The 14,222-nt window shown below is 35.3% G+C and overlaps 1 protein-coding gene across 8 annotated transcripts in view; it reads left to right on the forward strand.

The window, feature by feature from the left end:
• Window positions 1-11,924, forward strand: part of CARF (calcium responsive transcription factor) — a 64,717-nt gene extending 52,793 nt beyond the window's left edge. For 6 of the 8 annotated variants that reach the window (XM_037523866.2, XM_037523863.2, XM_037523865.2 and 3 more), the window contains 5 exons: window positions 573-735; window positions 1,711-1,774; window positions 5,406-5,536; window positions 5,883-6,249; window positions 8,767-9,226. In XM_037523866.2, the coding sequence (XP_037379763.1) occupies window positions 573-735; window positions 1,711-1,774; window positions 5,406-5,536; window positions 5,883-6,249; window positions 8,767-8,885 (844 nt within the window). In that variant the 3' untranslated portion in view covers window positions 8,886-9,226. Of the gene's footprint in view, window positions 1-572; window positions 736-1,710; window positions 1,775-5,405; window positions 5,537-5,882; window positions 6,250-8,766; window positions 9,227-9,682; window positions 9,838-11,024 lie in introns of those variants that run through there. The other 2 variants (XR_005127638.2, XR_005127639.2) reach the window with 2 other exon arrangements.
• The last annotated feature ends 2,298 nt before the right edge of the window (window positions 11,925-14,222 follow it).

Below are 14,222 nucleotides of genomic sequence, written 5' to 3' on the forward strand. Positions count from 1 at the left end.
TATTTAAACTGGAAATAGTGATTCCTTTAAATTCATAAAGATGTCAAAATTTATTCTAAGATACACAGATGTTAAACCAAAGAAAGTAGGCTATTTCCTTAATCTGCATGAATTCTCTGATTTGGTCTAATGGAAAATGAAAAATTGAAAGACAGATTACTTAGGGCCTCCCCGGTGGCGCAGTGGTGGAGCACTGGGCTGCCAAGCTGCCCGCAGCCTCTGCAGTGCCGGTTCGATTCCCAGCCGCCGGGTGAGGGTCCCACATGGTGCGCAGACCTGTCCTGCCGCCCGCTGCTCCCCTCAGCAGTGTACTTCATCAATCTGCCTGCTCTGCTCTGCTCTCTGCTCTGTGTCTGGTGAATTCTCTCACCCTCCCACGCTTCTGACTGTACCCAGTGCTTGTATAAATTAATTAATTAATTAAAAAAAAAAAGTACAAGGAGACAGATTACTTATAAAACTGTACACCATTCTTCACAGAAGTTTGTCCTAAAAGAAAGTCTTTATCTTATTTAATTCATAGTATGTTGCTAGATTCTTTATGTTTTTATTCTACCTTTTATTTTCCACAGAAAATTTGTGGAAAGGGAACTGTTCAAACCTGATGAGGTGCCTGAAAGACATAATTTATCCTTTTTTCCAACTGTAAATGATATAAAAAATCACATCCATGAAGTACAGAAATCCTTGAAAAATGGAGATAATGTGTATAACACAGAGATTATTCCAGCAACGGTATGATCACAACAGTAATTTCTTATTTTATTTAAAATCTTTCTCAGTTTTTAGTACTATTTAGGCAAATAACAGTGGTTGATATTAGACCATATAAATAACTGATATTAAACAAAAATGGTATCTTTTTCTTAAGAGATGTAAACACTGTGAACTCTCAGGTGATGATTTGACTAAAATTTTGTATTCTCTTGAGTAGAAATGTGAGTGAATTTCCAACTCAGTCTAGAAAATAATGGTAGTAACCTTCTTATGAAAAATCAACATTTTATCTCCATGAAAGGTATATCTTATTCATTTAACAGACATTTATTAAGTACATACTGCTTACATCTCCCTTTTTTAAATATATGGGCAACTTTAAATAGGACAATTCAGTCTCGATTATACAAAGTGATAATGTTAGTTCCATATATCATCTATAAATAAAAATTTTACCTCATTCCATGATACTGTATGTTCTTCCTGAATACAGTATTTTTCTAAGAATGTTTTACCTGTTCTGAAGAAATTACTATAATTACCCAGAAACTGCTAATTATGAAGCACAGTGATTACAGCATTAAAATCTCAGATGCAGTATCTGTCGCTCTTCAGAATTTTACTATCCAAATTCAATAACTAGATCAGACTTTGTTTAAGCTAGAGCTACTAGCAACCAAAACTCTTTGGCATCCAAAACTCTTAATTATTTACTACCCAAAATTCAGGTACTTGGACAGCTTTGGTTAGCAGTAGTCCGTGTCATCTGCATTTGCTGTCAACATTCTTGTTATCTGAACTTGAGAGAGTAATATATTTAGATAATTAAGTGTAACTGTGTTTTAAGAATGTGAACACATGAAGAGAGTAATTGCAGGATAAAGCATAGTTGTACTATGACTGAATAGAATATAACAATTGTATTGATGATGGGAAGTTTTTTTTAATAAAAATGCTTTGTTAATTCTACTGAAATAAATGTTCCCATTTCAGCTTCAGTGGACTACAGATAATGGGAATATTCTGAGAGAGACTGTGACAGTTACATTTGCAGAAGGTAAGTTACCTTTAAATTATGAAATAATGTTAAAACTGAAGACTTCTAAGATACTATTTAATCAAATTATGTAGATAAGGAACCATGATCTAGAGAGGCAAGACCAATTATATTAGAATTTGTCAAAATAATTCTAGCTATTTAAATTTCCTCTTATAATCATCAGCTTTTATGCTTCCTAATGATTAAAATTTTGGGATTGATTGCTAGAATAGTTAATTGTAAAACTAGGCTAATTCCACTAGTAATTATACTAAGATGCCTAATCAGAAAACTATTGTTCACTTTTTATGGTTTTCTTTTTTTACATATTCTTACTCCTCTGTTCTCTCAATAGTTAAAGCTGTTTCCACCCTTTGGTCTATCTACTAAAAGTATTTTTTCTCCTCTTTTGCATGGCAAACTCCTCTCAACCTAAAATGGCAATCTCAATGAGTGCTCTCTTAACTTTACCCTCATGTAAGCTAGGTATTTACTCTTCTGTATTTACCTCTCATTTAACATGTTATCTTTTAAATTAATTTTTAACATGGTATCCCTTTGTTTTGTCATCTGTATCTTTCATTGTGACTTGAGCTGCTTAGGGACATGGATTGTATTTTATTCAAGTTGACATACCTAGTTTCTTGCATTATACCTGCTGAAAAGGTAACTCCTAAATAAATGCTTTAGAATCAATAAGTAAATAGCATATATAGTGCAATTATTTCTTCATTCTTCAGCTTATTAACCTTTAAAAGAGTTACTTTAGAGACAGAATAACTTTTAAATTCTTTAACATTATTCAGTTTTTCTGCCCATATTTCACTCAGTGTGATAAATTCTGTGCATAAAAGAGAAGTAAGTTTCCTGCTTCATTGAATTTAAAGTTTAATGAGAAAAAGATACTAAACAGGGCCTCCCTGGTAGCACGGGGGTTAAAGACACAGCGATATCGTGGCCAGGGAGCTACCCACATGGTGCAGCAGACCTCTCTCCTGTCTCACCCGCTGTTCCCCTCAGCAGTGTGTTTCAGTCAGTCTGCCTGTTCTGTTCCCCACTCTGTCTCTGGTGAATCCTCTCCTCTACCCCATCCCACACCTCTGGCCTACACCCCAGTTCTTGTATGCATAAATAAATAAATCTTTAAAAAAGAAGATACTAGGGCCTCCCCGGTGGTGCAGCGGGTTGAGCGCAGCACTGTGAAGCTGTCTGTAGCCTCAGCAGTGTGGATTCAATTCCCAGCCAGCGGGGGAGATTCCGACATAGCGTGTCAGACCTTTCCTGTCGCACCCGCTGCTCCCCTCAGCAGTGTATTTCGGTCATCCACCTGTTCTGCTCCCCACTCTGTCTCTGCTGAATCCTCTCACCCTCCTGCGCCTCTGGTCTGTACCCCAGCTCTTGTGTAAAAATAAATAAATCTTTAATAAAAAGATACTAAACCATTATATTCTAATTAATTACTATTGTGAAAAATGCCATGAGAGAATTGTGCAAAATTTTGTAGAAATAGTAAAAGAGACCTATAACCTAGTCCTAGGCATAGGGAAATATCACTTCACAAAGTGATTTTTTAAACTAAGAACTAAAGAATGAATAGGAATTTGCCAGTCAATGTATATGTTTGAAGGCTAATAAATAAGAAAGATCATATACTTTCAAGGAACTTAAAACTTTTCAGCATAGACAATGCTTGGAGATAATACTGGATAAACAAAACACGTGTTAAGAGTCTCTTTCAGCTGTCCAGATGACACGTGATAGTAGTTTAGACTGCAGTTGGTTGCATTTAAATTAGAATCAGACATATTTAAGAGTTATTTTAAAAGTAGAATTTTAAAATCTTAAAGTGGACAGACCTTGATTATTGATTGACTAGGTATGTGAGGTGAAAGAGTAGGAATGATCTGGAGTGGCTTCTGTGTTTCTTTCATGAGTAACTGACTAATAGTGGCATTTACTGAGTTTGGCAACACTGGCATAAGAATAGGGTATTGTGGTGGTGGGAGAGAGTAAAAAAGATCATGAGATTAGTTTTTAAATGCTTGAGATTCAGCCATTTCAATGGAGTAGGATTGAAAGGAAACCATATTAGGTGGTTGAAAAGTGAATAGGAGATGAATGGAGACAATGTAGACCACTTTTTCCAGAAGTTAACAATGAAGGAATTATGGAGTTGAGGAAAGGTATTTTAAGACATGAAAGACCTGGAGAGATAGATGAAAATGAAAAAGGTAGTCATTAGTTTGGGTAACGGAAAGTTGTGGAAATTTCTACCTCAAGGCGTCTCTTTTCTCTTTAAGACAATTATGAATTAGAAAAGATTTCAGGAAGAATGGCCAAGATTTGAGGAAAAGAGAGATTTTCTGTCATCCCTAATAAATAGTAAAAGAAACATTGTAAGATTGTTAGGTATAAGTGAAGGTCCGACAGAGATAGGTGATCTTGAATTAGTAGTAGAAATAGCAAGTTTCTTTTCCAGTAGTATTCAGTTTCTCAGATATGGGTACTGAAGTCATTTTCATCTGGAGTTAGCATTTTACTATGGGGATAAGACCAAAGACAACAGAGTTTAGAGAATTTACAATAGAATGACTACAATTATAAATCTAAGACTTTAAGTTAGATGGAGAGAGAATTTTATTAAAGAAGAGGTTGATGGAGCTAAAGAAAACTGAGGAATCCTTTGACTGGAGGTACATGAAGTTGAAGAACTATTGCAGTGCAGTACCTGAGCAAAATCCTGGAGGAATAAGAGGTTATATTCAGACAATGGGATGTTTGAAAGAGATCTTATGATCCAGTGCATGCCCACAGTAGCGAGTGGGTGACTGTAGCAGAGTAAAGTAGGTAATTAGAAATGAAAAACCTAGAAATAAGCCCATTCATATAAGGTCAATTTATTTTTATCTTTTTTTTTTAGATTTAATTTTACTTATTTATGCATACAAGAACTGGGTTGTAGGCCAGAGGTTCGGGGAGTGAGAATATTCACAAGAGACAGTGGGGAGCAGAACAGGCAGATTGACTGAAATACACTGCTAAGGGGAAGCAGTGGGAAAAACAGGAGAGGTCTGCTGTGCCATGTGAGTTAGCTCCCAGGCCAGGGATGAAACTCATACTCATGCCACAGGGGCTGCTTGCTGGCAATAGTTTGATAGGACTGACACTTTAACCCTTGCGCCACCAGGAAGGCCCAACTTCTTAGTCTTTTTCAATACTTTCACCTTATTTCCTATTGCCATTCTTAAAGCAAGGGTTCCCCCCCCCCAGCCATTCATTTGTTTATTTATTATTTATTTTAAAGATTTATTTATTTATACAAGCACTGGGTACAGTCAGAAGCGTGGGAGGGTGAGAGAATTCACCAGAGCCAGAGCCCGGAGCAGAGCAGGCCGAAGAACCAAAGTACACTGCTGAGGGGAACAGCGGGCGGCAGGAGAGGTCTGCACGCCATGCGGGACCCTCCTCCAGTGGCTGGGGAGCGGCCAGGGATCGAACCGGCACTGCAGAGGCTGCGGGCAGCTTTGCAACCCAGCGCTCAACCACTGCACCACTGGGGAGGCCCCTTAAATCAAGGGTTTTAATAATGTGCAGTGCTCTAGAAACCATGAAAATTAGTATAATAGTATGTTTCTTTTTTGTAATTTAGGAAATTCACCAGGAGAATCAATTACCACCAAAGGAGAAACACATCAGACAAGAGGTTCTTTGTCTCCAGAGCCAGCCCACTTGCTGTCCTCACTTTCCTCATTTCAGCCAAAAATATTTACACAACTACAGGTAGTTATCCAGCAAAACAGCCAAAATTGAGGACTTTCTTCTTTGGTCTTTCTTCTTCTCCTGAGGACTTTAACAGACTTACAATAATGATCAAAGATATTTTCATTATTAATTTTCTGATTTTTTTTGTGTCTTGATTTAAGATGATAATTTAACAATATGTTTTGAAAAAGTTTGAGTTGATAAAATTTCATTGTACTATTTTTCCTCTGGTTTTTGTTTCTCTCCTTTTATATTTGTAGTAACTATACTCATTTTATTCTAATTTTATGTCATAAGAATAATATATATAGAAAAATCATAATAAATTCAAACATTTTGATGTAACTCTTTTTCGGTTTAAAAGGGTTTGCAGTTGCAACCAAGATTCACTTCTGATGGATCACCAACTCTGGTATCAGTAAATAACCACTCTTCCTCCAGTCCTTCAAGACTTCTGGATTCAATAGGAAGTGATGTAATGAATAGTAATTCTCTACTGCTTGGTCAGAGTCATAGCCTTCAAACAGATACATGTCTAACCCAAAACAATAGTGTTGCCTCTACAATCGAGAACCTTCCAGGATCAGATCAAAATCTGGTTGCAGTGGATCAGTTGGTGGAAGATGGAGATATTGAGCCTACAGAGAATCTGGAAAGAAGTGTTCAACAGATTCTGCTGGGAGATGTGCAGACCATTCCAATACAGATTATAGACCATCATCCAGCTCTTAGTAAGTTAAAATTAGCATATATTATTTTTTTAAAAACCTTTATGGGCTATCATTATTGCACTACAGAAAAAAACTATCATTTTTACTCAGTGGGTTTTTATATATAAATAAGTAAAACTATGAGAAAGATGTAAAACATTTCATTAGTATGAGTTTAATAACTTTTAAACTTAAAAGTTGTTCTACGTTGAAATTACTTACTCCCTAATTACTTAGTTTTACATAGAAAATCTGTGGTGATATGAAATTACTAAGGTCTTTTTAGAATGCGTGAAAATAAAACAAAAAGGAAAGCTTTTAGTGTAGAAGTATTGTGGAAAATTTGATGTGCACACAGGCATAAAGAAAAAAGGAATGAGGGCCTCCCTGGTGGCACAGGGGTTAAAGACAGGGCTATCATGCTATCACCAGCCACTGTAGCATGAGTTTGATCTTTGGCTAGCCTGGGAGCAACCCACATGGCGCAGCATGCCTCTCCTCAGCAGTGTATTTCAGTAGATCTGCCTGTTCTGCTCCCCACTCTGCCTCTGGTGAATCCTCTCATGCCCCACATCCGGGGTGTACAGGATGGCCTCTACCCCAGTTCTTGTATGCATAAATAAATAAATCTTTAAAAAAATTTTAAAAAAAGAAAGAAAAAAAGAATGAAATTGGCAGATAAGAAGGTTGAAAGGAAGATTTTCAATATAGACTTAAATGTTTAGTTCTATGGAAAGTGAAAGGGAACTAGTAAGGCTTAGGGACTGGGCTTTCATCTAAGAGCTTTTTGCCTTCTCTTTGTAATGAGCCAGGTAAACATAGTAATAATAATCTTTTTTTTTAAAGATTTATTTATTTATACAAGAACCGGGGTACAGGCCAGATTTGCGCGGGGTGAGAGGATTCACCAGAGACAGAGCAGGGAACAGAACAGGCAGACTGACTGAAACACCCTGCTGAGGGGAGCAGCAGGCGAGGCAGGAGAGGTCTGCTATGCCATGTGGTCATCTCCCTGGCGGGCTGGGATGGAACCCGCGCTGCAGAGGCAGTGGACAGCCCCATAGTGCTGCGCTCAACCACCTGTGCCACCTGGGAGGCCCAGTAATAATAATCTCTTAACTTCTCCTTGACCTCTATCAATTCCTTTCACACAAATTTGTTCTGGTTGGGACATTTTGTGGGAAAGGATTTGCAATGAAGAACAAAACATAATCTTAGAAATTATCCTTAGAATATATAAAGTATTTCCCCTCCATTCTTAGTCATCATTCTTCTGGGTAAGGAAAACTGAGTTAGTTACTTCCAGAAAAGAATCATTATCTTTTAAATTTACTGAAAGCATTACTTTTAGGAAATTTTATCCGTAATTCTGCTATACTTTCAACTACTGAGAAACTTTAGGATAGAGGGAAAAGCAATATACATGAATAAATTGTCACACCAACTTCATGAAATAGTTGGTGGTGTCCCCATTTTATAGATGGGGAAACCAAGGCTTAGTGGGGTTAAGTAATTGTGCGAAGATCACATCTAATAAGTGGACAAGGATTTGAACTCAGATCTGTTGGCCTCCAAAGCATTTTTCTCTTTTGACATATTGCCTCTGTGTTTTCCCATGGTATTTCTGGAAACTCAGAGACTGCTTTATAGAAAACTGTATTTGGGTTTGAACTTGCATGATTTATCAAAGTATTATTTCACTCAAATCCAACCTCTACTGGCTTTCTCTGTGCCTTGGCTAAACTCCAACATATTCATATATAGTGATTATTCGGTGTGTTCACACACTTTACTAAGCAAATATAATCCCCTTTATCTTGGTTCTCTATCACAACTGAGAAATCAGTATTCCTGAGAAAAAGAGTAAGATTTGATCCGAGGCATCCAATTAGCCATTTTACACTAGTGCTGCTGGTCTGCTACATTACGATTAATTTGGTCATAAGCACTTTAAATTTAAAATGGTAAATGCATTTTGAATGTTATAAGTAAGCAAATATAGTTAAGGCAGCTAAGTCAGAGCTATCATTTAAGACATTGTATGTTTTTTCTAAAATACTTAATGTGTGCACTTTCTTTAGGGAGGGAATGTTTTTCTTGATATGTGATCATATATGCAAACCAAATAGTAATACATCTATGAAGTACACATGCCTGCTATTTGCCTTACAAATAATTTTCAAATAGTGGAAGGCTTCTTGAATTTTACTCACATATTTTTAAAGACAGTTAAATTTAAACACAATAAAATTCCTTATAATTTTATGAATGTATGGATTGCTTTTTTAACAGAACAGTAGAAGAGAATAAATTTATAGAGTTCTTTATAGATTGTTTTGTTTCATTGCTAGAAGCATACTAAAAGAGTTTAATCCATATGACTGTTAAGTGTCAGGACTGAGTTCTCAAATATACCAGCTGCTTTTCTTTTTTCAAAGTGCTAGTTTTTGCCAGGCTTCTAAATTTGTATAATTCTAAAATCCACTGTTATAAATTATATTAACCTTTTGGATTTTCCTTTTATGTTTGGTTTTAAAGTTGAAGAAAACTCAGAAGGTACAATTTCTATGAGCCAAGTTAAGCAAGAACCCAAAGAACCAACATTGTCTATGGAAGCAAAAAATAATTTGGACTGTAAAAAATTATCTGCTACATAAATTATTGAACTCTTCATAGTTTGCAAGTCTGGTGACTTCTGATGTCATAAAAAAGAAGGTGAATATTGTAAAAGCACAGCATTGTAATAAGTGAACTGAAGACTGATTTGATGAGCAGCTTGGATTTAAAACTGATAATGTTTGTTGCCAATTCCATATTTTTACCTTAAGAGATGTTTTATTCCTATTTTGTATAATTCTTATGCTTTTTGATTATATGATAAGGCCAGTATTTCAAAAGAAAATTTGAATTTATCCATGTCTATACACAAATAGTTATCTAAGTAACCCTCTGAAAATACAGACTTTTGGATGTTAAAAGACTAAAAGGACCATAACAGAAAAGTGTATGAGTGTGTGTATGTGTGAGTGAGTGTGTGTGTACCTTTTTTAAGTTCTAAAAGAACTTATTCTCTTTAAAGTTGTGTAGATTTTTTTTTTTCAATTTGCAGGCAGATGAGAGTCTATCTCATTTGGAAAGATAAAATAATAGATTTTACATGGTGACACAAAGCCCAGTAGTCACATCTGGAAACTGTATAGCTGCATTTAGTTTCTTCCCTTATAATTTTTATACTTATACGTACAAATTAATACCTTATTAATAGTCATCTAGTAGAAACTTAAAGTGTCTTGCTTGGTAAGTACTAAGAATTTTAACTTTAATCTGTTAAGCAACAGAAATAAATGTATATTCCATCAATTTATATAGCATTAAAGGAAAACACTACTTATGGGTAAAGATATAGAAATTGAGATAATTCAAAAAGAATAATAGAATTCCCTGGTGTTTGCAGATAATTGGAGAACTTTTTGATATCAGCAGAGGACTTTTTTCCCCCATTTTGTATTGAAGATTCAACTCTGGTTAGAAAAGAATTTGAGTTGTGTTTATTTTTCTGTGCTGGAGTTCTTACTGAATTGATGGTATTAGAATTTATAGTATTTCAAGGTAAGTATTTGTAATTTGAAATTTAGCTCATATTTAAAACTTTAAAACAACTCAATGTTATATTTGCTTGTTGAGTAAGTGCATCTACCTAATAAGCACTAATCAGTATATTCACTATGAGCTTTTTTTGTGAAGAAATAAACCATGAGCTTTTTTTGTAAATAAATAAGCCTAAAATTATTTTTCCCCCAGAGTCCATTTGCGGGTACTTTGAAATCTTACTGAAAATGAATAAGGGGTTTAAATGGATATTAATGTTTAATATTCAAAGCATGCAGAATATAATACAAAATTTAACCTTAATACTAGTCATTTTTGCCTTTTCTAAGTCTAATCTCCCATTCTTAATTTACTTTAATAATTTTAGGTACACAGCATACATAAATATGAAGCACTGTTCTGATAGAAGTGAATGGAATTCTAAAATTCCTTCCACTTTAGATTTATACCCTGTTTAAAATGTATTATTTATATCCCTATTTCATACAGATTAAATATTCAATTACATATATGATTTTTAGTAGAATTACTTTTTGCTAAGAATTGAAAAAATTGGCACTTTGCCCTAGCCCTCACCCTATCCCTAACCCTAAGGGCAGGCTGTCAAATCTGATTATGTTATGCTAATTAAGCATAACTCTTAGTTATATCAAACCTGGATTTCTCTTAATCTTCATTTATTTAAAAGGAATAAGTCCAAAAATAAAATAGGAATACGTCCCAGTTCATTTATATTTTAGTGTTGCATTGTAGGTAATATTTTTTCATTTGTTAATTCCAATTTTTATGGAAACCTTTTTTCAACATTTTAAATAGATCTTCACCTTTCAATAACAGTAATGGTTTATTATTAAATATTTCACCAATTGAACTATATAACTTTGGAGACATTCCTTTCTTTTTTGATGTTGAGTTGTTAAGGAGAAATGCTTGTTAAAATATGAACTATAGTAAGTTATTCATGGAGATGAGCGATGTCAGAGGATTCAGGCTTTGGAACTTGACCAAGAACAAAACATAGTTTAAAAATATTTCTTTCATTTCATTCTATGTGAGTGTCTCTCCTGCTGCTGTTTTGCTTTTGTCACAAGAACAGAAAGTTATAGCACATCCTTCCCCAAAACAAAATAGAAAAGAGAACATTAAGGAATATTTAATCCCTAATTGTATACTCTTTTGGTTTTTAGGTAAAAAAATGGAACTATCAGTATTTTCATGTAAGTATTTCAATGAGTAACTCCTTAAAAATGGTTTCTAAATTAGTTTTTAAAAATTAATTTGTCCTTTAAATGCATGTTCAGTCACAGTATATCAGTATTGTATTTTAAAGGTGCTTAGCATCCCTTTTTATAAAATGTTTACATGTTTAAAATATTCAATTATTTTTTAAATGCACAAGGTATTAAATCAAGTGCACAAAGTCTTTAGTATCTATATTTGGCATTCTCCTAACAGCTCTACAGCAAAGTTTGACTTAATGCTCTTTTTTGTGTCATGTATTACAAAGTACATCTGTATTAGTATGTTGATATTCAAAATAAGCAGTCAAAAAGTCATAATTGCAGCTAATTTGTTTCCTCACTGTTGTTTTCATGTTCCAAGCCTCCAAGTGAACTTTGTATATATTACAGTGAATTATAAATAAACATAGTCATGGTGGGTCTTTCCCTCAATAATAGTTTTCTGTGTAAGTAGGTAACATACTTAAAAGATAAAGCTTTTATATCTTGTGCAAAGTCAATGTTTTCTAAAACTGCCAAAAGTCATAGAAAACATAGATTTAGAGATCTGACCCTGCATTAGAGTTTCTAATTTTGAGGCCCGCTAGCTTGTTTTCCTTCTTTATATACTGTCAAAATACATAATCATGTGAAGAATATGAGAAAAATGTTGCTTAATTTATACCAGGTTTAAAATGTTTTAAAATGTGTGTGTGTGTGTGTATGTATACTCACACATACACATATATAGTAACTTAATGTATAGTGTCTTTGTTACAATTAATTTTTCATTAAAAAATCCTGTTATTTTTTTTCTTAAACTTGTTTTTATAATTTTTTCTGGAAGTAGTGGTAATTTTGTTCATCTTGAAGATGCTGAATAAACATTTTATTACTTGAAGAATTTTGGCTACAGATTTATTTTCAATTTGAAACCTGAAAGTTTTTAGGCATAAATACCAATAACTCCTGTTAGGATTACATTTGGGTATAGAGATATTCATATAGTACTCTCAACTTGGCCAATTGCCAACATTTTAAAACAATGCATGTACTAAGATATAAGTAATTCTTCTTTTCCCTTATTTTGGCTCTCTGACATCTTTAAATACAGCTTTATAGTTTTGGAGTAATGGCAGAAGCAGAAGTTTCATATTCGAAAAGGAGGATTATTAATTTTTTCATTTTTTAAATTTTATATATTTTTTACATCATTTTTCATTTTTGCACAATGTATGCATTTTCATCTTGGTTATAGGCCCCATACAATTCCCAACCCCCTTGTTTTGATTCTACTCCCTGCTACTCCCCCTGTAGTGTGTAAATACCAGATGGTCTCACTCATAGCAGGAATTTAGAAAACCTAAATAAGGGACCAGGAAAAAGACTAATTATGATAAAGTAAAAATCAAAATCAACAAGCAACTATAAACCAGATGATCATTAATTTTTTCATGCTGTTTTGTTTTTGTTTCGTTTGCCTAAATTTTAGGACCATAGAAAATAGAAAATCTTACTCTCTCCAGAATAGATTGCATTGGTTTGCCCCATTAGCTGATTTAGGCTTTAGACATCTAAAAATGTATATTGTTTTGATATCTAAATATGTGTAATTCTGTTTAATTCTACTTAAAGCACAGCCTTACTACGCTTTTATCACATACATGTTAGCTATAAATCTATGGTAAACAATAGTTGTGAGACATGAATAGAAATGAGGAGAGCAATTAGGAATTTGCCGCATTTGCATACATAGAGGAGAACTTAGGTCATTTGGACTTAATGTGTTAGTGATACAGGAAGCAAAGAGATCCGTCGACAGCTCAGTTGACATAAGCTGGAGGACTGGAGAGGGTCTAACCAGAAAGCAAAGAGAAATGGGCAAATTCAGGCTATATTTTAGAGACAGAATCATCAGAACTTGCTCACTTACTGCTGTTGGGAGTGGAGGACAGGGATTATGTGAAGGATGGGAGGAATAAAGAGCTAATTGCAGGGTTTTAGTCTATATGAATGGTAGTGAATGTTATTGAGATGAAGAACAGATTATTGGGGAGGAATAAATTCAGAAAAGAAAAGAACTCTAAGTTGAAATGCTAAGTAGTTACTTAGAAGTCTAGAGGTCAGGATTGGAGATAAACATTCTGTGACTTATCAGCATATTAATAGTATTTAAGACTAGAGAACAGAGAAATCACCTGAGAAGAAAATATAAAGAAGATCCCAGCAGTCCTGGTGCCCTCAAAATTTAGATGAGGGCCTCCCTGGTGGCAGAAGGGATTAAGCCTTAGCACTATGAAGCTATTATAGCCACTGCAGCACATGTTTGATCTCTGGCCAGGGAGCTAACCTACTTGACGCAGCAGACCTCCCTGTCTTGCTCGCTGCTCCCCTCAGCAGTGTATTTCAGTACTTCTGCCCATTCTGCTACCCACTCTTGTCTGGTGAATCTCCTCACCCCCCGCACCTCTGGCCTACACCCCAGTTCTTGTTTGCATAAATAAATAAAATAAATCTTTAAAAAATTTAGGTGAGGGTCTCCCCGGTGGCGCAGCGGTTGAGCTCTGGGTTGCAAAGCTGCCCGCAGCCTGTGCAGCGCCGGTTCGATCCCCGGCTGCTCCCCGGCCACTGGAGGAGGGTCCCACATGGCGCACAGACCTTTCCTGCCGCCCGCTGCTCCCCTCAGCAGTGTACTTCGGTCTTTCTGCCTCCTCTGCTCCCCGCTCTGGCTCTGGTGAATTCTCTCACCCACGCTTCTGACTGTACCCAATGCTTGTATAAATAAATAAATAAATAAATCTTTTAAAAAAAAAAAATTAGGTGAGCTAGAGCAGGGAAAACAACTAAGTTAAATACCAAACTGGTCAGTAGAGTTCACTTTAGAACATGTGAGGGAATGTAAGGGCAAGAAGTACTTCAAATTAGATTAGTTGCTAATTGAAGCAATCTCTCAAGTCAACAAATATTCTTTTTTTAAAAAAATATTTCTTTTTTGGGGGGACTCCCTGCTGGCACAAGGGATTAAGATGCAACCTATGGAGCTATCCTCAGCTGCTCCTGACTCTCCTGCTGCTCCCCTCGGCAGTGTATTTCAGTCAATCTGCCTGTTCTGTTCCCCACTCTGTCTCTGGTGAATCCTCTTTACCCCCCACACGTCTGGCCTAT

The sequence above is a fragment of the Talpa occidentalis genome, unplaced genomic scaffold (assembly GCF_014898055.3).
Source record: "Talpa occidentalis isolate TD23 unplaced genomic scaffold, MPIMG_talOcc4v2.1 talOcc4.3, whole genome shotgun sequence".
Classification (NCBI taxonomy): Eukaryota; Metazoa; Chordata; class Mammalia; order Eulipotyphla; family Talpidae; genus Talpa; species Talpa occidentalis.